The 24,018-nt window shown below is 44.6% G+C and overlaps 1 protein-coding gene across 1 annotated transcript in view; it reads right to left on the bottom strand.

The window, feature by feature from the left end:
* Positions 1-24,018, bottom strand: part of vwa5b2 (von Willebrand factor A domain containing 5B2) — a 28,533-nt gene that overhangs the window by 1,467 nt on the left and 3,048 nt on the right. Inside the window, exons 2-20 of the mRNA XM_014192055.2 lie at positions 15,781-15,924; positions 15,356-15,571; positions 12,872-13,097; positions 12,550-12,707; positions 11,457-11,588; positions 11,210-11,334; positions 10,817-10,993; positions 9,145-9,255; positions 7,526-7,728; positions 6,515-6,629; positions 6,111-6,296; positions 5,774-5,990; positions 5,301-5,620; positions 4,945-5,182; positions 4,482-4,823; positions 3,250-3,387; positions 2,783-2,911; positions 2,412-2,462; positions 2,018-2,253 (exon numbers count right to left, since the gene is read on the bottom strand). Coding sequence (XP_014047530.2) covers positions 2,018-2,253; positions 2,412-2,462; positions 2,783-2,911; positions 3,250-3,387; positions 4,482-4,823; positions 4,945-5,182; positions 5,301-5,620; positions 5,774-5,990; positions 6,111-6,296; positions 6,515-6,629; positions 7,526-7,728; positions 9,145-9,255; positions 10,817-10,993; positions 11,210-11,334; positions 11,457-11,588; positions 12,550-12,707; positions 12,872-13,097; positions 15,356-15,571; positions 15,781-15,919 — 3,459 coding nt within the window. The 5' untranslated portion in view covers positions 15,920-15,924. The remainder of the gene's footprint in view (positions 1-2,017; positions 2,254-2,411; positions 2,463-2,782; positions 2,912-3,249; positions 3,388-4,481; positions 4,824-4,944; positions 5,183-5,300; positions 5,621-5,773; positions 5,991-6,110; positions 6,297-6,514; positions 6,630-7,525; positions 7,729-9,144; positions 9,256-10,816; positions 10,994-11,209; positions 11,335-11,456; positions 11,589-12,549; positions 12,708-12,871; positions 13,098-15,355; positions 15,572-15,780; positions 15,925-24,018) is intronic.

Consider the following 24,018-nt stretch of genomic DNA (forward strand, 5'->3'; position numbering starts at 1 on the left):
AAATATCAAATTAGAAAGTGCAATTTTGTTGTCATCAAAAGTAAAAACATTAAACGTGATTTTGAAACAGATCGAGCTCTCCCCCTGGCTAGAAACTCGTTGCAGGTTTTGAAAATAATTCTTTATCCTTCTCAAGGATGTCACAGAGTGGGACTTTTTAGGAACTTCTCTTTTTAATCACAGAACACGACTTTTTCCACTTTGTTACGATACAGTCTTAGAAAATTGATTAAATCGTTTTCCCCCTCATCTACACACAATACCCCTTAATGACAACGCAAAACCAGGTTTTTATAAATTTTTGCAAATTTATTAAAAATAAAAAAACTTTGCACATTTACATAAGTATTCAGACTCTTTACTCAGTACTTTATGGAAGCACCTTTAGCAGCGATTACAGCCTCGAGTTTTCTTGGGTATGACGCTACAAGCTTGGCACACCTGTATTTGGGGAGTTTCTCCAACTCTTTGCAGATCCTCTCAAGCTCTGTCAGGTTGGTTGGGGAGCGTTGCTGCACAGCTATTTTCAGGTCTCTCCAGAGATGTTCGATTGGGTTCAAGTCCGGGCTCTTGCTGGGCCACTCAAGGAGATTCAGAGACTTATCCCGAACCCACTCCTGCGTTGTCTTGGCTGTGTGCTTAGAGTCGTTGTCCTGTTAGAAGGTGAACCTTCGCCCCAATCTGGAGCAGGTTTTCATCAAGGATCTCCATGCACGCCTCCAACTCAATCATCAAGTTTGCAGATGATACAACAGTAGTGGGCTTGATTACCAACAATGACGAGACAGCCTACAGGGAGGAGGTGAGGGCACTCGGAGTGTGGTGTCAGGAAAATAACCTCTCACTCACCGTCAACAAAACAAAGGAGACGATCGTGGACTTCAGGAAACAGCAGTGGGAGTACCCCCCATCCACATCGAATGGACGGCAGTGGAGGTGGAAAGTTTTAAGTTCCTCGGCATACACATCACAGACAAACTGAAATGGTCCACCCACACAGACAGTGTGGTGAAGGTGGTACAACAGCGTCTCTTCAACCTCAGGAGGCAGAAGAAATTTGGCTTGTCACCCAAAACCCTGACCAACTTTTACAGATGCACAATCGAGAGCATCCTGTCGGGCTGACTACCTGCCCTCCATGACACCTACAGCACCCGATGTCACAGGAAGGCCAAAAAGATCATCAAGGACAACAACCACCCGAGCCACTGCCTGTTCACACCGCTACCATCCAGAAGGCGAGGTTTGATGCACCTGTACACTGAGAGATAGAAGCTGTTTTTCAATCTCCAGGCCATCTGATTGCTAAACAGCAATCACTAACTCAGAGAGGCTGCTGCCTACATTAAGACCCAATCACTGGCCACTTTAACAAATGGATCACTAGTCAGTTTAATAATGCCACTTTAAAAATGTTTACATATCTTACATTACTCATCCCATATGTACGTATATTCTGTATTTTATACCATCTATTGCACCTTGCCTTTGCTGCTCAGCCATCGCTCATCCATATATTTATATGTACATATTCTCATTCACCCCTTTAGATTTGTGTGTATTAGGTAGTGGTGGGGGAATTGTTAGATTACTTGTTAGATATTACTGCACTGTCAGAAACTAGAAGCACAAGTATTTCCCTACACTCACATTAACATCTGCTAATCATGTGTATGTGACCAATAACATTTTATTTGATTTATACCGACATTTCGCTTGTTTGACTGTCTTGCGGAGGGAATAACTACACTGTTTATACTGGTATGTGCCTACATGTAGATACTGGTATGATGCTGGAGATCATGAATATTAGGTCGAAAGGGGTGGAATTGCCCTTTAATACAATTGCACTAAGGGCTTGATTAAGTCAGATCCACTTTAAATCCGCTATGCGGGTGTCTGCTATCGTCAGTTAACGCTTGATCTGATTGAATCTAGGCCTAAGACCTTTTAGGCACAGCCTGGATCTATTGTAATGATCGTATGATCAAATGTAGTGAGAGGACAGTAGTCTCACCAGAGGTAGGTAGTCTGGGGTCTCAGTGTCTGTGTGTTTCTCTGCCTCAGCAGACAGACAGTGGCCCTTCAGAGGGGCCTGCTTCCCAGAGGAGTTAGATGACCTTAGTCTGCCCAGAGGGAATCTGGAGCCAAAGAAGCTCTCCACAGACTTGCTCTCCACTGAGCGTTGGGAGCGGGTGGAGGAGGTGCCGGACACGGCTGAGGGACTGGCAGGGTAGGGATTTCCCCCTGCACCTGAGAGAGAGGCACACAGATTTGATCAACAATATTGAAGGGCTTTATTACAACATGTTGTAGAGAGGTTATAGTGAAACAAATCGTGAACTCGGATACTGAGTAATTGAATGGTCGAAGTGTTCGGTTTGAGATTCAGCCAATGTAATGGCACTTACTGCTGTCCCAAGACTTCAGGCTGCATGGGGAGGCAGGAGTATCATCCCTGTCTGGGAAACAACCAAACAAAATGTTGACTATAAGACGTGGAGTTCATTATTGTATGTAAATGTGTTACCTGTCAGGTATTTTAAATGTCTGTAATGTCTACTTATGTAGACATTATATATATATATATATATATATATATATATATATATATATATATATGTCTTTAATGTAAATGTTAATTGTTTGTAATGTCTTTTTAGTTCTGTATCGGAACCCAGATAGACTAGCTGACATGGCATTGGCTAATCGGGATCCTAATTAAAATGTAAATATACATACTATTTGACCTCTGCAGGTTTACTAATGACTGTAGTTTTACCTGTGGAGTTGCAGGTGTCCTCAAATTCCTCACTGTCTCTGCTGGAGGGGCGTCGGCCCAGTCCCACAGAGTAGGCCCTCTGTCTACGACTGCCTGACTGGGAGCTCCGCCTGTTCCCCAAACGCAACCCTACACATGACAGGACAACAGTCACCACACACCACTGCTATCCAAACCATACTCATCTGAGCCTGCTTCCTGTCTTTCTTTTTTCCTAGGTTCCTGCCTTGTAGAGTTTTTCCTAGCCACTGTGCTTCTACGTCTGCATTGCTTGCTCTTTGGGGTTTTAGGCTGGGTGTCTGTAAAACACTTTGACAACTGCTGATGTAAAAAGGGCTTTATAAAATACATTTAGTTGTTTGAAATTTGATTGATACCGTTAACAGACATCAGTTCCCATGCATATTATGAAATTAGGCCATGTGTTTTCAGGTTTGCTGTGACTGTGGAACTGTCTGAAGTGTTACCGGTGTTTCTCACTTCCACAGTGTCTGATGGACCCTTGCTGGTGTTGGCGTCAGTGGCAGTAAAGGCTGTGTACGTACAGATGATGTTACAGCTCTTACTGGTCTGGATGGCTTTCATACGGTACCGCTTAGCAGGCCCTGCAAAACAAGTATAAAGCATACAATCAATCATACACATAGACAGGTATACTACAAAGCAGGATAAATTAGTTAGCCATCTAACTTTGATAAGCAACAAGAACTATAGATTGTTTTGTTCATTAAAAAAGCTAAACTTAGAAACAGTCGGGTCTAAAGATGAGCTAAAAGAATACAAAATAAATAATAAAAATACTGAGCTATGTTGGCTGTGTTTACACAGGCAGCCCAATTCTGATATTTTCCCCAATTATTGTGGAAAGAGCTGATCTTTATTTAACTGGGCAAGTCAGTTAACAAATTTGTATTTTCAATGACAGCCTATGAACAGTGGGTTAACTCTCTTGTTCAGGGGCAGAACGACAGATTTTTACCTTGTCAGCTCGGGGATTCGATCTTGCAACCTTTCGGTTGCTAGTCCAACTCTCTAACCACTAGGCTACCTGCCACCCCGTGGCAGGTAGCCTAGTGGTAAAAGATCAGAATTCGGCTGCGTGTGTAAACGACGCCATTGCATGCTCAAAAATCTGGAAAATTATATTATTTTATATTACTACAATTGCTCAGAGAATGAGATTTTGTTTATCAAGTAAAACTTTTATTCTCTCAAAAAGATAGGGGTCAAAATTATTGGCACCCCTGTTTTCAATACCATTCAAATAGTGTTGCATCATCCGATAGAGTTCCAAACTCTCCAGTTGCATTGAAGCTGTTCTGGCTCGTGGCGGCCCAATTCCCTACTAAGACACTTCGTGTTGGTGTTTCCTTTATTTTGGCAGTTACCTGGAGCTTACTATTTGTATTATTTATTTTATACAGTCTTTTTTGCTCATCTTTATCAAGTGTGCCAATAATTTCGGACCTGACTGTATGCGTTTTCATTTGTTGAATCAATTACACCATATCCATTTCAAGCTTATCTTTCAAAGAAATTAAGTTACATCAGAATATTTAGGCAAGTTAGCTGGCTAACTCTTTGATCCTGCTTTGTGGTATACCCCTCAGTACTCAACTAATCAAGGCTGAAACAAAACCCTGTACACCCTGTGACCTCCTCAATCCCAAAATTGAGGAACACTGGTGGAAACCCTCACCGTGCTCAATGTCACTCTCCTTCTCCGCCATCTTTTCAAAGTCCCTGATTGCAGAGCGAGCGGTCAGCTGGTGGATAATTTCCTCCCAGAGGTCTCCCCTTCCTCCCCCTTCTCCTCCTCCCCCGGATGTCCCTCCTGTCCCCTGGTCCTCAGAGGCCCAGAGTTGTGTCAGGTCCACGGTGACCTCCCAGGAAACAGGCCTGCTTCCTAGGAGCCCGTGGATGAGGGAGCGGCACTGGGCAGGGGGCGTGGGGGGGTCGTCCGGGGGGGCGGCGGTAAACAGGTACTCCGGGTCGGTGAAGCTGTCCCAGTCCAGAGGAGAGACAGGGAACAGCAGGCCGTCTAGGGGGAGAGAAAGAGGGATAGAAGGAGAGGGTTAGTGGATGGATGGAAAAGCGAGAGAAAGAGAGTGTGAGGGAGTTTAGTTTCAGACATCAGTCTAGAGGTGAGGAAGTTAACCTACTGGAGTCAGTGAGGCTCCTGCGGGACAGCCCTCCTCTGGGTGTAGACTGGTTCTCCCCATCGCTTTCCTCAAGCCTCCCCCCCACCGCCTGATCAAAGGAGACTCTCTCTAGTGCCCTCCGCAGGCGGTGCATGTCCAGCTCACCCTGTGGGGAGGAGAAACTCCTTGCAGACATGGCTGAGCGGGCCAATGCCCTCTGTCTCCTTCGAGATTCTTCCCCTCCACACAGACGCCCTGCCTGGATTGTGACAAGGGAAAACGAGTACACTGGGTTAAAAAATATTTACAGCAGTGTAGTCTAATGACTAAAGTATTGAGGTGGTTCAAACTGCAGTTGTAAACAAAGCCAGTCCTACCTTTTTTGACACGGAATCCGTATTCTCGGAGGAAGGGGGCTGTTGCCATGGCGACTCGCCCCAGCGGGACAGGGTGCTTCTCTGTTCGGGTGGAGCCATCTTCTCGAGGCCCTGCGGCAGAGAGCCCGTGTCCAGGTACGGGATGGGGAGCAGATCAGGGGGGTAAGGGCCTCCCATAGAGTCGGAGGTGGAGGGGGTGTGGGTGTAGGGCAGCCCCCTCTCACTGCTCAGGGAGCAGCGGGTCAGAACATACTGCTCCTGGATGTAAGAACTCTCCTGGATCCTACGACGAACATCACTGGACCATTCCACCTCTCCACCTGTGGATGAGATATCAGAGGAGAGCTTGGAACACAGTTATAATCATTGTGCTTCAGGTGTAATATGCACAAAGCCAAAATAACTTTACAGGTATTGGATTGAGGGAACTGTTTTTTGAGTGACCATGTCTTTTTTGAGTGTCAGTATTTCACCTGTACTAGTCCCAGTGTTGGTGTCTTTGGCACAGGAGAACTCTGAGGAGATTTCCCGGGAGATTTCCCTCAGCGCCTCCTCTAGGTCTGCGCCTTCTGATGATGTAACCAGAGGGAGGAGCTCAGACACGGAGGGAGGGGACAGCTCATCGTTGGATAAGCCGAACACAGAGCCCATCGAGCCCCGAGACAAGCCTTTATAGCCCCGACCACGCCCCTACAGAACACACAAGGTGAGAGAATGGACTGAGTTTACTTTGTATTCTGCACAGTTTACATGTTGTCCACAAGACAGGACACTTGAAAGCCTTTACAGAGTGGATAGTTGGACACTCACCTCAGTCTTCTTGCCTCTGAAGCTAGACACATCGTACAGGGTACAGTAGCCAATCAGACGATTCCCCGGGTAAAGCGGAGGGATCTCATTGGGTGACAGGAGAGCCTCCATGTTATCAGGCAGGTACCAGTCTATACGTACATCTGTGAGGACTGGCTCAAAGGCCTTCTTCAGGGACTTTATCAGCTGAGGGGTCAGTGATTAGTTAAACATTAGGGGTTAAAGATTGATTCAAATGTGTTTTCATTTTTAGGTTGAGGAGGGAAGCAATAATCTTTGAATGTTAGAGTAGAGTGTATGTCCCCAGTAGCCTACTACAGTATTTCCCCAAAGTGAAATTATTTAAATGATTTACTTTCCCCACTAGGGGTCAGTGATGTGACTACAGTGATGTCGCTTCTCACCTTGGGCTGCAGCCTCTCTTCATCACCCAAGAACTCTGTGGTTCCACCTGTCACATTGGCAACGCCCTGTAGGAGCCTCCTGCAGGCTCTGGGGCCCAGGCCAAGACCAAAGCACCTTGGATAATAATAAAATAACCTCTTATTCAGTTGAGAGAGAGAGAGAATCTATCTACTGTAGCAAATTTAGACAGATTTATTAGTTAGGGACTTTAAAACCAGGTGATCTATGATGGACTTACTGTGTCTTTCGTATCTAAACCTGAGTTATTAGCTACACACAGCAGTGTTGAACACAACACTGAGAGCAATCAAATGGGATTTCACTAATTGAATGGCTGAAAGGGCCACAGGCCAGACTAATTGAAAAAGCCAAGTGACGGACAGCGTGTTACTCTGCTCTGAATTCAGCTACGTCTGTCTGTCTGGCAGGGCAGACTCATTGTCCCACATGAATATCAATACGCGCACGCACACACACACACACACACACACACACACACACACACACACACACACACACATACACACACACACACACACACACACACACACACAGACCCAGGCATGTACACGTGGGCTAGGGTTAGAGGTTGGAATCACATTTGTAATTTGACTGCTCCCTACGTACCTCCATCTTCTCTAACATTACCAGTGTGCTGTCGGGGATAGCTGGGCTAACAGTAGAATACTAATGAAGGATAAATGGAGTTATTGTTGCACAATGCCCAGGGAGCTGGGAAGGGGGGGGGGGCAGACAAGACCAGACCAGAGTGGCGTGGCAGTAACTGCAGAAGGAAGCAATTAGTGGGATTAATGGGTGTGGCTTATATCTGATACTACATACTGCATCAGCCACTCTCTAACTCTCTCTTCTTCTTGCTCTCTCTCCTTCCAGACACACTTTATTACCACAATATTCAGGGTTGAACCTACAGTATCACTTTTGATCAATACAGTAGGTTTTAAATGATCCCATTTCTACGCATTCTACCAGCTGCCATCAGACAATACCTGGCAGCACAAGTGTTCCTGCGGACCAGCTCCAGCACCTTGCCCACACTGCTGACGCTGCCGTCTGTGATGATGAACACCTGGCGGGGGCAGGAGCGCTGCACAGGCTGCTGATACACCCAGGACAGCGCCCCCAGCAGGTTGGTTTCCCGCATGTCAGCCCTCATCTTCTGGATGTACTCACAGGACTGTGCCAAGGTCACCTGGGGAGAGAGGAGAGGAGAGCGGAGCAGAGCGTGAGGGATAGGGTAGGGGAGGGACAGACAGGATTACAGCTTATTGGTTCATATTGATGGACACGTTAGATAAGCAGTGTACGATCACTAAACTATTCTTCTAATTAATTTAATCAATGAGGGGGCATAAAAACGTAAGGGTAGCATACATCTACTGTACACTAAAGAATTGACAGAGGGATAGTATGATATGCATCAGATTGGGCGAGGAGAAATGAGGGGCACTTACGAGTTTCAATAAATCTCTTGTTATCTGTCTGGTAGAACGGGGTAAATACCTTCCTATTGTTTGATATGTAAACATTGGAAGAGCACAATTGATTTGAATTGGAATAAATCAAACAGACATAATCCTATATTACTATTGACGTTAGAATGTAATCAAGCCCTGTCCAAGCTGTAAGGGAATAGAAACGTAACAAAGCCCATAGTAGACCATCACTGAACAACATACACAGTGATGGTCACCCAACGTTAGCACCTGCACCTGCCTAAAGCCAAATCACAAAGGGGACACAAACACCCATGACAATCTGGGATTCATTCAACCAGACAGAGAGAGAGGGAGAGAAAATAGGTTAGGTGGCTATTGCTCATCCTCGTTTTTCTCATTATAGTATGCATGAAAGGTCACCATATGTTGTTTAACTACTCTTTGTCCTTGCACAGCCCTGGTCTGGCTAAAACCTGATACTCAGCTGCTAGGGCAACCCTGGTGTGAGCTGACCTGGACTCTGAATGAGGTGGAACAAAGAGGGGGACAGGACAGAAGGTCCACAAGTGATCTTTTTTTTTAAAGTTTGTCAAGGTCCTGCTGAGAACACCTTGTCTGACTGAGCATGTTAAGCTCTTCACTTATCATGGTTTGTAGATCGTCATACATGTAAGGTTGCATGGAAGCTCATGGTTGCTCGGCAAATGGAGACCTATTGTCAAGGTTACACAGTATATTTCACATTCATTTGGCGATTGAGCCCTGCAGATTTCTCTTAATGCATGTATATGGATCTAGATAATGGATCTGCATAATGGATCTGCATAATGGCTCTTCATAATGGATCTGCATAATCGATCTGCATAACGGATCTGCATAATGGATCTACATAATGGATCGGCATAATGATCTGCATAATGGATCTACATAATGGATCTGCGTAATGGACCTACATAATGGATCTGCATAATGGTTCTCTATAATGGATCTACATAATGGATCTGCATAATGGATCTGCATAATGGATCTACATAAGGGATCTGCATAACAGATGGTGGGGGATATCAGTGCAAGTCAATAATATATTACTTATTTGAGGTGTGAAAGCATCTGATAAACTTTGACTTTATAGGGTGAACTATTCCTTTGTGCTCTGATGTAGTACTTACATCTGTGCAGAGCTTGCTGCTAGTGAACAGGGCTTTGATGGTGGTGCCGAAGCCTATGATGTTGAGCATGGTGCCTGGAGGAAGACTCTTCAGAGCTACCACCATTGGTTCCTTGGGACAGGAAGTAGACATGGGGTTAGTATACCATCTATTACACCTTGCCTATGTCGCTCGGCCATCGCTCATCCATATATTTATATGTACATATTCTCATTCACCCCTTTTAGATTTGTGTGTATTAGGTAGTTGTTGGGGAATTGTTAGATTACTTGTTAGATATTACTTCACTGTTGTAACCAGAAGCACAGCTTGGCACAGCTTGGAAAATTCCAGAAAATGATGTCATGGCTTTAGACGCTTCTGATAGGCCAATTGACATAATTTGAGTCAATTGGAGGTGTACCTGTGGATGTATTTCAAGGGCTACCTTCAAACTCAGTGCCTCTTTGCTTGACATCATGGGAAAATCAAAAGAAATCAGCCAAGACCTCATAAAAAAAATTGTAGACATCCACAAGTCTGGTTCATCCTTGGGAGCAATTTCCAAACGCCTGAAGGTACCACGTTCATCTGTACAAACAATAGTATGCAAGTATAAACACCATGGGACCACGCAGCCGTCATACCGCTCAGGAAGGAGACGCGTTCTGTCTCCTAGAGATGAACGTACTTTGGTGCGAAAAGTGCAAATCAATCCCAGAACAACAGCAAAGGACCTTGTGAAGATGCTGGAGGAAGCAGGTACAAAAGTATCTATATCCACAGTAAAACGAGTCCTATATCGACAACCTGAAAGGCCGCTCAGCAAGGAAGAAGCCTCTGTTTCCAAAACCGCCATAAAAAAGCCAGACTACGGTTTGCAACTGCACATGGGGATAAAGATCATAGGCTTGCAAGGGGGAGGCTTTCAAGCCAAAGAACACCATTCCAACCGTGAAGCACAGGGGTGGCAGCATCATGTTGTGGGGTTGCTTTGCTGCAGGAGGGACTGGTGCACTTCACAAAATAGATGGCATCATGAGGGAGGAAAATTATGTGGATATATTGAAGCAACATCTCAAGACATCAGTCAGGAAGTTAAAGCTTGGTGGCAAATGGGTCTTCCAAATGGACAATGACCCCAAGCATACTTCAAAGTGGTGGCAAAATGGCTTAAGGACAACAAAGTCAAGGTATTGGAGTGGCCATCACAAAGCCCTGACATCAATCCTTTAGAACATTTGTGGGCAGAACTGAAAAAGTGTGTGCGAACAAGGAGGCCTACAAACCTGACTCAGTTACACCAGCTCTGTCAGGAGGAATGGGCCAAAATTCACCCAACTTATTGTGGGAAGCTTGTGGAAGGCTACCCAAAACGTTTGACCCAAGTTAAACAATTTAAAGGCTATGCTACCAAATACTAATTGAGTGTATGTAAACTTCTGACCCACTGGGAATGTGATGAAGGAAATAAAAGCTGAAATAAGTAATTTTCTCTACTATTATTCTCACATTTCACATTCTTAAAATAAAGTGGTGATCCTAACTGACCTAAGACAGGGCGTCATTACTACGACTAAATGAATTGTGAAAACTGAGTTTAAATGTATTTGGCTAAGGTGTATGTTAACTTCAACTGTGGGTGTATTTTATCCCCTCCCCTTCCCTATGTCTGTGTTTTCTCCATCATCACCTTGATGCGGTGGATGTTGATGCCGCTCATGCTGCCGCTGCGGTCTATGAGAAAGAGCAGTTCCCTGGTGGCACGGTGTAGCTCTGGAGGCTCAGACAGCAGGTCAGGACAGAAGTTGAGCATCAGGACTGGGCTGCTCAGGATGTCCTTGTGGTACCGCTTTCTCACAAACTCCAACTGTACAGGAGGATTGATTGATAGAATTTATTAGACAATAAAAAAAACATATACAGCCAGAATATACTGTGTGTTCGTCCAAATAATGTATAGATGTATTATAAGGACATTAAAGACTATTTGCCGGGTACTGGGTAAATAGTTTAAAGGAAATCAAATTAAGCCCCACACTGTTGTTTGCGCCCAAGTGATTGTTTCGCTTTCAGTCCAGCTCACCTTCTTCTCTGGTTCCAGCTCTTTGCGAGCACAGCGAATGAAGTCGCGGCGGGAACAAATCTGCTGCTCGTATTGGCTGAAGGTGAGCCGACCCCTCTCCAGGATAACCAATGGGCTGTGAGGCTCTGGAGTAGACAGTTTAGGGACAGAACTCAAGATCAGTGAGATAAGGAAGGAGGCCATCAGAGACTATTGTGACACACGCACACACACACGCACACCCACACACACAGACACTCTCTCTCACCGCTGAGGTGCAGAATGATCTCTATGTGTCTGTCATAGGGGTGTTCCTGTGCCAGGGTGATGTAGGTGGCGGAAGCACTCTGGGCGCTGGGGTCTGCATCTGCCCTCAGGGCATGGGTAGGGCTTTCCAGACCTGGGCAGGAGAACGGGACAAGAGAAGCCGAGTTCAACAACAACACTTAGGTGAAGGGGATGGGGTAGGGGCCAGCTAGAGGAAGAGGTTAAGGGAAGGGGCTAGGGAAAGGATATGCTCCCTCTCAGACAGGCCGGAGTGATTCCACTCCCATACAGGCCCTCCTAGTGCCCAATCGGATTGAGTAGCCTAATTTCCCCCACCTAATATCTTGACTGCTGCACAGTACAGTTACAGTAGCCTGGCCCTGTTCCAAACACACCCACTACCTCCTTCATTTCTCAGCTCCCTTACTCTGTCCCTGTCCCTGGGCTGCCTCACTCTGAGCTCCTTGTCCCGCCTCCCCAGACACATTTCATATATCACTATGGGAGTGCCAGGGCCAATTGTATCTGTCACTATATCATTACAGGAGACAGGCTAAAGATAGAAAGAGCTGTTTCTCCCACCCACTCAAGTGTTTGCTGTACTCAAAGATCTCTGCATCACCAAACCAGGAGGAGATAGGGATGATATTGTAGTGATCCTCACTATATGAGCCAAGTGGCACAATGCATAGGGTGTTTGCCTTTCACACCAGCGACCTGGGTTTGCTTCCCTGCCCTTTCGTTTGTTACATTGGTGTCAAAAGTGGGATGGCGGCTGTAAGGCCATCGGAATTGCACGGCCCAGACGTGTGAGGGGGCTGAGTAGCCAAAGCACGGGGATGTGCTTTCCTGTTCTGAGGGGGCAGTGTATCAAGCCTATATGAACCAAGTTACAATTACCACCAAGTGGGTTAACCCTATTTGCATGATGCGTAGGTGTTTGCCTTTCATGCCAGTGACCCTGGTTCACTTCCCTGCCCTGCTGTTCGCTACAATTGCAAAGCTACTTCATGGGAAAGAGGTATTTTGACATCAATGGGACTTCCTGGGTAAATAAATGTGGGCCGATAGATGGGTATATAATATGGGTATACCAGCCAGCAGGCATGCCCCTCGGACCAGCAGCTGGAAGTTGAGCTCATAGGGTGCCAGGTTGGTGGCAGGGCTGGTGAAGATGGCATGGGCACACTGTTGCTCCGAACCCAAAACCCTCTCCTGTTTCCCTGAGGTGGCTCCAAAACAACTGGTGGGTCTGGGGGGGGGGGAAATATTAAGCACCAGAGTTTGAATTACACATGACCTTTTGGTCGTTCCAATAATATGGGATAATGTACTTTTTTCAACACTTGTGGGAATGAATTTAATTGACATCAAACTACCAAACATTTAGATCATTTTCAAGGGGGAGGGAAATACCCTGTTTCATCTGATTTCGCCCCATTTTCGCTTTTGCTTGCAGTCACCCGCCCTGTGGCGATGGGAGTGAGTACTGTGGGGTAGACCAGGCGGATCGCGCCACTCTTCAAGGTGGGGAGTTCCACGGTCGTACTTATGATGACAGATACTTTGTCCATCGAGCCAATGACCCCTGTGCCTACAATGAAGGTGGTTCGCTCCAAGTCTTCATCTAGGATGAGATGGCCTAAAAGACAGAGATTCAGATAAAAATCATCAGTGCATGGTTCCATGGACTGAATAGAGTCCTAACATTCACTTAAAGTCCATACATTTCTTACACTAAGTGAAAGCCATTTCATGAAAAGGCAAGACGCCAAATCCTTTTAGCTTCAGTCCTCTGCCCCATCCTACAAGATTATACCATTATGTTAAATGATTCAAGGGAATGAGGTAAAGGGTATTTCTATTCTGGTAGAGATTCTTCACTCTTCTAAAGTATTAGGTACAATTTCACATTTCAGTCATTTAGCAGACACTCTTATCCAGAGCCACTTACAGTTAGTGCACTCATCTGAAGATACAGTAGCTAGCCGAGACAACCACATGTCACAGTCTTAGTTAATACATTTTCCCTCAATAAAGAAGTTATCAGCAAAGTTAGTGCTAGTGGGGAAAGATGAGTGCAGGGTCTTTGTTTTTTTTGGGGGGGGGGATAAGACAGCTTTATTATTTAAGATGCTGAAGAGTTAATGTTTCAGACACTTTCAGAAGATTGGCAGGGACTGCTGTCCTAACAGGGACACTGCTGTCCTAGTATCAAAAATGTTTACTGTCACACACCAGATAGGTGCAGTGTAATTGTTGTTTTACAGGGTCAGCCATAGTAGTACGGCGCCCCTGGAGCAAATTAGGGTTAAGTGCCTTGCTTAAGGGCAAATCTACAGATGTTTCACCTTATCGCCTTGAGTATTCAAACCAGCGACCTTTCGAATATTATCCCAACACCCAAGCGCTACCTGCCGCCCAATAAAACGATCAATAAAACGATCACATAGAATGGCAGCTGAGAGAGAGTTGGGAGGCAGGGGGGAAGCAGAGTGGTGGGGAACAGGAATGATGACTGATGTGGTATTTGAAAACTCCCAATCAGGTCAGACACAGAGAGGAGACCTGGTGTGCCTTAGTCCCTGTGTTGTCTCTCTACTGATTAACGATTACTTTGTGAAAGTTAGAGAAAGGAAAACATGAAATAGGACCAAACAGAATCTGTGGGCAGTGGTGAAAAGTACTTAAGTAAAAATACTTTAAAGTACTACTTAAGTACTTTTATGGGGTAGCTGTACTTTACTATTTATATTTTTGACAACTTTTACTTTTACTCCACTACATTGCTAAAGAAAACTATTGTCACGTCCTGACCAGTAAAGGGGTCATTTTGTTATTGTAGTTGGTCAGGATGTGGCAGGGGTGTGTTTGTTTTGTGTTGTTGGGTTTTGTGGGCACTGTTCTATGTCATCTATTTCTATGTGGTTATCTTGTTGTTCTATTTCTATGTTCAGGGTTTGGTTTGGCCTTCAATTGGAGGCAGCTGTTCTTCGTTGCCTCTAATTGGAGGCCATATTTAAGTAGGGGTTTTCAGCTTGTGTTTTGTGGGTGGTTTTCTCCGTGTATAGTCAGTGTACCTTACAGGACTGTTTTCGTTGTGCTTTTCTTTTGTTCAGTATTCATTTTCTTTCAATAAAACAAGATGATTCACATACCCGCTGCAGTTTGGTCCGCTCCCTACAACGACGCTTGTGACAATAATGTACTTTTTACTCCTTACATTTCCCTGATACACAAAAGTACTAGCTACATTTTGAATGCTTAGCAGGACAGGAAAATGGTCTAATTCACTCACTTATCAAGAGAACATCCCCAGTCATCCATACTGCCTCTGATCTGGCAGATTCACTAAACACAAATGCTTTGTTTGTACATGATGTGTTGTAGTGTGCCCCTGGCTATCCATAAATAAAAAAATCAAGAAAATCATGCCATCTGGTTTGCTTAATATGAGGAATTTGAAAGGATTTATACTTTTACTTTGATACTTAAGTATATTTTAGCGATTACATTTACTTTTGATACTAAAGTACATATAAAACCAAATACTTTTAAACTTTTACTCAAGTAGTATTTTACTGGGTGATTTTCCCTTGAGTCATTATCTTTTAAGGTATCTTTACTTTTATTCAAGTATGACAAATAGGTACTTTTTCCACCACTGTCTGTGGGTTATGCCCTAAGCTTTTAGAAATAAAAAATACCTTCTCATACACTCCTTCCTTCCTTCTATCCATCCAGCCCTATCTCTACCTCCCTCCTTCCATCCCTACCTTCCTTCCCTCCCTCTCACCATCCTTTCCCTCTCTCCATCCTTTCACTCCTTCCTTCCTTCCTCCATCCTTTCCCTCCCTCCCTCCCTTCTGCCTTACATCTCTCCTTCCCCCCTTTGTTCACCATTGGTACACTGCATGTCCAGGCTGGATCCCCCGCAGCAGCCCCACTCCCGTCCGTTGCCACATTGGCCGTCGAGCCCCGATCCTGGGCAACAGTCCAGACAGCAATCCTCCAGCTTCCCCCGACTCTGGATCTGAACTCCCACCATGCGGCCGGCGATGACCGCCTCAAAGCCCACCACCACCTCCTTCTCCCCCAGCGGGTACACAAACACACCTTGGGGGAGAGGGGTGGGGGGAAGGTGCAAGGGGCATTGAATAAAGGACAACCGACAACAGTTGAAGAACTACATTACAGAAAGACTATTACAGAAAGACAAGACCAAGACTAGATCTGGCTATAGATGTTATGGCTTGATATGTGACTAACCGATTGCTAAGGCCCAAAATCCCCCCTCCCCCCATGACATCAGTGTGTGACCTCACCCTCCACAGGTTCGGTGTCTGTGTTGGCGTAGGTGAGATGTGCGGTGATGCCCAGGGAGCAGCCGTTGGCACAGGACTTGATGCAGGAGGCCTTGAGGAGCAGCGGGGCCCACGTGGACCGGTTTCTCAGGCCAACCATCGTCTCTGGATGTGAGGAAGAGAGAAAATCCTTGAGTTCAATGTGTGTGTGTAAGATTGTGTGTGCGTGTGTGTGTGTGTGTGTGTGTGTGTGTGTGTGTGTGTGTGTGTGTGTGTGTGTGTGTGTGTGTGTGTGTGTGTGTGTGTGTGTGTGTGTGTGTGTGGGTGTGTGTGGGTGCACATGCATTCAAATGGCCTCAATTTCTAGCCTTATCAAGGGGAAGGATCAGAAGCACAGTATGGAAAGTTCTTCGACCAATTATGTGCTTCTAAATTAGGCCTTCTCTCAATTGATAGAAAAAACATTGCCCTGGAATCAGCTCTGATAATTATTTCAAAATGTCAGCTAAAGGTCCCCAAATTTAATGAACCTTGCTGCAGGGCAATTGTGTCAGGTTGGTATAATAAAGAAAAGGTAAACATGTACTGTTTTCACATTGTGAGATATATTTATTTACAGCAGCCCCATCTTGCCTTGGGCTTCTACTCTGGTAACCGAGCTATCCCCTCTCTCCACCTGCATAGCAACCGGTTGCAGCAGTGTTAAAGGCCAGCTCAATCATTAACAGACTGGTCAACACTCCATGGTCTCCAGGGCAGCATCTCCTCAACAGCTACCTGATGCAAATCCATACTATACAGCTTCACAAGTCTTACCTGACCACAGAGGAGATAAGAGTGGGTTGTATGATGTATCTTTAGGTTGTGTTAGTGGCACAATACGGGAAAGAGATCAGGTAAGCTTGTTGGGTTACTGGAACCTCTTAGTAAACCTACCAAACAGGTGCTCCTCAAGAGAATGTTAGTGTAAATAAGAGATGTAGTAACAAATAGAAACTATTCTCATCTTGAAAAGGCTTACATCTTGTTGTTTAGGACTTTAAACTCACAGGGACGTCCTTCCAGTTTAACATCACCTTGTTGCTTGCACTAACCCTGTTGCTTGCATCAGCACCAAACACAATCAAACTAGGCAGCCATGTTCTTTACGAAAGAAACACAGATGCTGCAAATAAGCCCAGCAGGTCAAAGAAGAACATAAAACACACTTGTTAGTGATTGACCTTTTTACCACTCCTTGAATAAAACAATGTTCTGGGAATCTGGGCTATAACGTGCAGGTGTAATGGTTTCTAATGGTTTAGTGTTAGCGGACTCACAGCTCAGTGAGCAGTAAATTGCGGAGTGCAGACTGTGACTGTTTGCTTTGGTCTGGGTAATGGTCTCTACATCCACCTCTGACTAAGTAGATCAACAGCTTCCATCTGGCTACTGTGCTCTGGAGGGATGGAGGGGGAGTAGCAAATACATGTCTGTTTGGGAGAAGGGGAGGGCAGAAATAAGCCAAACCAGCATTCAACAACAAACACTCGATAAGAGTAAAACACACAGCAGAAAAGGTTACTTGTTAAATGTAAATGTCTAGATCTTTCAATTAAAAGGTCTCGTCATCTTCCATAAAGTACTACTGAATAAATCTGTTTAATATACATTTTGGCTGATATGAAAGGGCACCGGTACGTAGATGGCAAACACATACTGTGCTTTACCTATTTTCTCTCATAAAAAAATGTCCATGGGAGATCTGATACAACAGGCTGCTTCTTCTGCTGTTTAGGTTCAGGGTTGTTCTATATGAATTTAATCACTTCTGACTTCACCCCTTCTGATTTAAACAAAACCTTCCATACTTGTTTGCCCATGGAAGAACAGTTTAGAAATTGAGGTGCTCAAAATTGACCAATTTTGCATACCCCACCCTACCATGAGTCATCCATGTCTTCAACACTGAAAAAAATAAAAGTTGAGTTAGATATAATTTACAAAATTCGTTCATTTTTTAACCTTTAACGTAAATGATCTAAAAACATTTTCACATTTTCGCATATGTTGTAGCTCAGACCCTTTTTTACATCATATGAGGTATTTATGTTGTGCCCGTCATCGGTTGAGACACAGCATACCCTTGAATACAGGGTGGGTGTCATTTCAATCATAGAAGTAGAATTCATAGAATGGACATTTCCATTCAGACCACTACAATTTACCTGGTACACCATGAAATTTAAATTGAGTAGAAACTTTAACTTCCAATTACCAGAAAGATGGCCACCAGTCCACCCACCATCGAATGTCAACTTGAATGGAAATCTATATTCTATTATCTATATTTCAATAAAGGGAATGGGGGATACCTAGTCAGTTCTACAACTGAAATGTGTCTTCTGCATTTAACCCAACCCTTATGAATCAGAGGTGCAAGGGGCTGCCTTAATCAACATCCACGTAATCAGTGCCTGGGAAGCAGAGGTTGTTAACTGCCCGGTTCAAGTACAAACCGGTAGGTTTTTTCCCACCTTGCCATCTCGGGGATACGAACCAGTAACCTTTTGATTACTGCCCAACACTCTACAAGGTAGCCAAGTAATCTTCCATAGGAAACCTAACAGTTTAATTTAAATCAATGAATATTCCCACAACTCATTCTCTAACATTCTCCAACCATAATCTTTTTTTTTTTGGGGGGGCGGGTAGATCAGCTTTAATATTGCAGATAGATTGTAGCTTCCATCAATGTAATTGTCTGCATATATATCCCCCATATATTTAAAAAATATATATACATATACATACAGTGCCTTCGGAAAGTATTCAGACCCCTTGACTTATTCCACATTTTGTTACAATACAGCCTTATTCTACAATTGATTATAGTTTTTCTCCCTCATCAATCTACACACAAAACCCAATAATGACAAAGCAAAAACTGATTTATAGAAATGTTTGCAAATGTATAAAAATGTACATAAGTATTCAGATCCTTTACTCAGTCCTTTGTTGAAGCACCTTTGGCAGCGATTACAGTCGACTCTTCTTGGGTATGACGCTACAAGATTGGCACACCTATATTAGGGTAGTTTCTTCCATTCTTCTCTGCAGATCCTCTCAAGCTCTGTCTGGTTGGATGGGGAGCGTTGCTGCACGGCTATTTTCAGGTCTCTCCAGAGATGTTCGATCGGGTTCAAGTCCAGGCTCTCTGGCTGGGCCACTCAAGGACATTCAGAGACTTGTACCGAAGCCACTCTTGCGTTGTCTTGGCTGTGTGTTTAGGGTCATTGTCCTGTTGGAAGGTGAACCTTTGTGCCAGACTGAGGTCCTGAGCGCTCTGGAGCAGGTTTCATCAAGGATCTCTCTGTACTTTGCTCCGTTCGTCTTTCCCTCGATCCTGACTAGTCTCCCAGTCCCTGCCGCTGAAAAACATCCCCACAGCATGATGCTGGCACCACCCTGCTTCGCCATAGGGATGGTGCCAGGTTTCCTCTAGACGTCGCACTTGGCATTCAGGACAAAGAGTTCTTGGTTTCATCAGACCAGAGAATCTTGTTTCTCATGGTCTGAGAGTCTTAAGGTGCCTTTTGATAAACTCCAAGCGGGCTGTCATGTGCCTTTTAGTGAGGAGTGGCTTCCGTCTACCCACTCTACGATAAAGGCTTGATTGGTGGAGTGATGAAGAGATGGTTGTCCTTCTGGAAGGTTCTCCCATCTCCACAGATTGCTCAATTTGGCCGGGCGGCCAGCTCTAGGAAGAGTCTTGGTGGTTCCAAACATCGTTCATCTAAGAATGATGGAGGCCACTGTGTTCTTGGGGACCTTAAATGCTGCAGAAATGTTTTGGTACCCTTCCCCAGATCTGTGCCTCGACACAATCCTGTTTCGGAGCTCTACGGACAATTCCTTTGACCTCTTGGCTTGGTTTTTGCTCTGAAATGCACTGTCAACTGTGGGACCTTATATAGCCAGGTGTGTGCCTTTCTAAATAATGCACAATCAATTGAATTTACCACAGATAGACTCCAATCAAGTTGTAGAAACATCTCAAGGATGATCAATGGAAACAGGATGCACCAGAGCAAAATTCTGAGTTTCATAACGAAGGGTCTGAATACTTATGTAAATAAGGTATTTTTTTATTTTATTCTAAAAACCTGTTTTCGCTTTGTCAGTATGGTTTATTGTGTGTAGATTGATGAGGGGGGGAAATGATTTACTTCATTTTAGAATAAGGCTGTATCGTAACAAAATGTGGGAAAAGTGAAGGGGTCTGAATACTTTCCGAATGCACTGTACATACATATATATACACACATATATATTCCAGTTGGTCAGAAGTTTGCATAAACTAAGTTGACTGTTCCTTTAAACAGCTTGGAAAATTCCAGAAAATGATGTCATGGCTTTAGAAGCTTCTGATAGGCTAATTGACATCATTTGAGTCAATTGGAGGTGTACCTGTGGATGTATTTCAAGGCCTACCTCAAGCTCAGTGCCTCTTTGCTTGACATCATGGGAAAATCAAAAGAAATCAGCCAAGACCTCAGAAAAATAATTGTAGACCGCCACAAGTCTGGTTCATCCTTGGGAGCAATTTCCAAACACCAGAAGATACCACGTTCATCTGTACAAACAATAGTATGCAAGTATAAACACCATGGGACCACGCAGTTGTCATGCCGCTCAGGAAGGAGACGCATTCTGTCTCCTAGAGATTAATGTACTTTGGTGCGAAAAGTGCAAATCAATCCCAGAACAACAGCAAAGGACCTTGTGAAGATGCTGGAGGAAACAGGTACAAAAGTATCTATATCCACAATAAAACGAGTCCTATATTGACATAACCTGAAAGGCCGCTCAGCAAGGAAGAAGCCACTGCTCCAAAACCACCATAAAAAAGCCAGACTACGGTTTGCAACTGCACATGGGGACAAAGATCATACTTTTTGGAGAAATGTCTACCAAATACTAATTGAGTGTATGTAAACTTCTGACCCACTGGGAATGTGATGAAAGATCTTCCCTGTGGCTCAGTTGGTAGAGCATGGTGTTTGCAATGCCAGCATGGTGTGTGCAACGCCAGGGTTGTGGGTTTGTTTCCCACGGGGGGCCATGACAACAAATAAATGCATGAAATGAAATGTATGTATTCACTACTGTAAGTCGCTCTGGATAAGAGTGTCTGCTAAATGACTAAAATGTAAAATGAAAGAAATAAAAGCTGAAATGAATCATTCTCTCTACTATTATTCTGGCATTTCACATTCTTTAAATAAAGTGGTGATCCTAACTGACCTAAGACAGGGCATTTTTACTAGGATTAAATGTCAGGAATTCTTTAAATGTATTTGGCTAAGGTGTATGTAAACTTCCAACTTCAACTGTACATATATATATACAGTACCAGTCAAATGTTTGGACACACCTACTCATTCTAGGGTTTTTATTTATTTTTACTATTTTCTACATTGTATAATAATTTTGAAGACATCAAAACTATGAAATAACACATATGGAATCATGTAGTAACAAATAGATTTTAGATTTTAGATTCTTCAAAGTAGCCACCTTTGCCTTGAAGGGAGCTTTGCACACTCTTGGCATTCTCTCAACCAGCTTCATCTGAAATGCTTTTCCAACCGTCTTGAAGGAGTTCCCACATATGCTGAGCACTTGTTGGCTGTATTTCCTTCACTCGTCCGAATCATCTCAAACCATCTTAATTTGGTTGAGGTTGGGGGATTGCGGAGGCCAGGTCATCTGATGCAGCACTACCTCACTCTCCTTCTTGGTCAAATAGCCCTTACACAGCCTGGAGGTGTGTTTTGGGTCATTGTCCTGTTGAAAAACAAATGATAATCCCACTAAGCGCAAACCTGATGGGATGGTGTATCGCTGCAGAATGCTGTGGTTGTCATGCTGGTTAAGTGTGCCTTGAATTCTAAATAAATCACTGACAGTGTCACCAGCAAAGCACCCCCACACCATCACACCTCCTCCTCCATGCTTCACGGTGGGAACCACATGCGGAGATAATCCGTTCACCTACTCTGCGTCTCACAAAGACAAAGCAGCTGGAACCAAAAATCTCAAATTTGGACTCATCAGACCAAAGGACAGATTTCCACCGGTCTAATGTCCATTGCTCGTGTTTCTTAGCCCAAGCAAGTCTCCTTCTTATTGGTGTCCATTAGTAGTGGTTTCTCTGCAGCAATTCGAGCATGAATGCCTGATTCAAGCAGTCTCCCCAGAACAGTTGATGTTGAGATGTGTCTTACTTGAACTCTGTGAAGCATTTATTTGGACTGAAATTTCTGAGGCTGGTAACTCTAATGAACTTATCCTCTGCAGCAGAGATAACTCTGGGTCTTCCTTTCCTGTGGCGGTCCTCATGAGAGCCAGTTTCATGATAGCGCTTGATGGCTTTTGCGACTGCACTTGAAGAAACGTTCAAAGTTCTTGAAACGTTCCACATTGATTGACCTTCATGTCTTAAAGTAATGATGGACTGTTATTTCTCTTTGCTTATTTGAGCTGTTCTTGCCATAATATGGACTTGGTCTTTCACCAAATAGGGCTATCTTCTGTAAACCACCCCTACCTTGTCACAACACAACTGATTGGCTCAAACGCATTAAGAAGGAAAGAAATTCCATAAATTAACTTTTACCAAGGCACACCTGTTAATTGAAATGCATTCAAAGTGACTACCTCATGAAGCTGGTTGAGAGAATGCCAAGAGTGCGCATCTTTTTAAAATACACTGCTCAAAAAAATAAAGGGAACACTTAAACAACACAATGTAACTCCAAGTCAATCTCACTTCTGTGAAATCAAACTGTCCACTTAGGAAGCAACACTGATTGACAATAAATGTCACATGCTGTTGTGCAAATGGAATAGACAACAGGTGGAAATTATAGGCAATTAGCAAGACACCCCCAATAAAGGAGTGGTTCTGCAAGTGGTGACCACTTCTCAGTTCCTATGCTTCCTGGCTGATGTTTTGGTCACTTTTGAATGCTGGCGGTGCTTTCACTCTAGTGGTAGCATGAGACGGAGTCTACAACCCACACAAGTGGCTCAGGTAGTGCAGCTCATTCAGGATGGCACATCAATGCGAGCTTTGGCAAGAAGGTTTGCTGTGTCTGTCAGCGTAGTGTCCAGAGCATGGAGGCGCTACCAGGAGACAGGCCAGTACATCAGGAGACGTGGAGGAGGCCGTAGGAGGGTAACAACCCAGCAGCAGGACCGCTACCTCCGCCTTTGTGCAAGGAGGAGCAGGAGAAGCACTGCCAGAGCCCTGCAAAATGACCTCCAGCAGGCCACAAATGTGCATGTGTCTGCTCAAACAGTCAGAAACAGACTCCATGAGGGTGGTATGAGGGCCCGACATCCACAGGTGGGGGTTGTGCTTACAGCCCAACACCGTGCAGGACGTTTGGCATTTGCCAGAGAACACCAAGATTGGCAAATTCGCCACTGGCACCCTGTGCTCTTCACAGATGAAAGCAGGTTCACACTGAGCACGTGACAGACATGACAGAGTCTGGAGACGCCGTGGAGAACGTTCTGCTGCCTGCAACATCCTCCAGCATGACCGGTTTGGTGGTGGGTCAGTCATGGTGTGGGGTGGCATTTCTTTGGGGGGCCGCACAGCCCTCCATGTGCTCGCCAGAGGTAGCCTGACTGCCATTAGGTACCGAGATGAGATCCTCAGACCCCTTGTGAGACCATATGCTGGTGCGGTTGGCCCTGGGTTCCTCCTAATGCAAGACAATGCTAGACCTCATGTGGCTGGAGTGTGTCAGCAGTTCCTGCAAGAGGAAGGCATTGATGCTATGGATGCGTTCCCCAGACCTGAATCCAATTGAGCACATCTGGGACATCATGTCTCGCTCCATCCACCAACGCCACGTTGCACCACAGACTGTCCAGGAGTTGGCGGATGCTTTAGTCCAGGTCTGGGAGGAGATCCCTCAGGAGACCATCCGCCACCTCATCAGGAGCATGCCCAGGCGTTGTAGGGAGGTCATACAGGCACGTGGAGGCCACACACACTACTGAGCCTCATTTTGACTTGTTTTAAGGACATTACATCAAAGTTGGATCAGCCTGTAGTGTGGTTTTCCACTTTAATTTTGAGTGTGACTCCAAATCCAGACCTCCATGGGTTGATAAATTGGATTTCCATTGATTATTTTTGTGTGATTTTGTTGTCAGCACATTCAACTATGTAAAGAAAAAAGTATTTAATAAGATTATTTC

Source organism: Salmo salar, chromosome ssa03, assembly GCF_905237065.1.
Source record: "Salmo salar chromosome ssa03, Ssal_v3.1, whole genome shotgun sequence".
Taxonomy (NCBI): domain Eukaryota; kingdom Metazoa; phylum Chordata; class Actinopteri; order Salmoniformes; family Salmonidae; genus Salmo; species Salmo salar.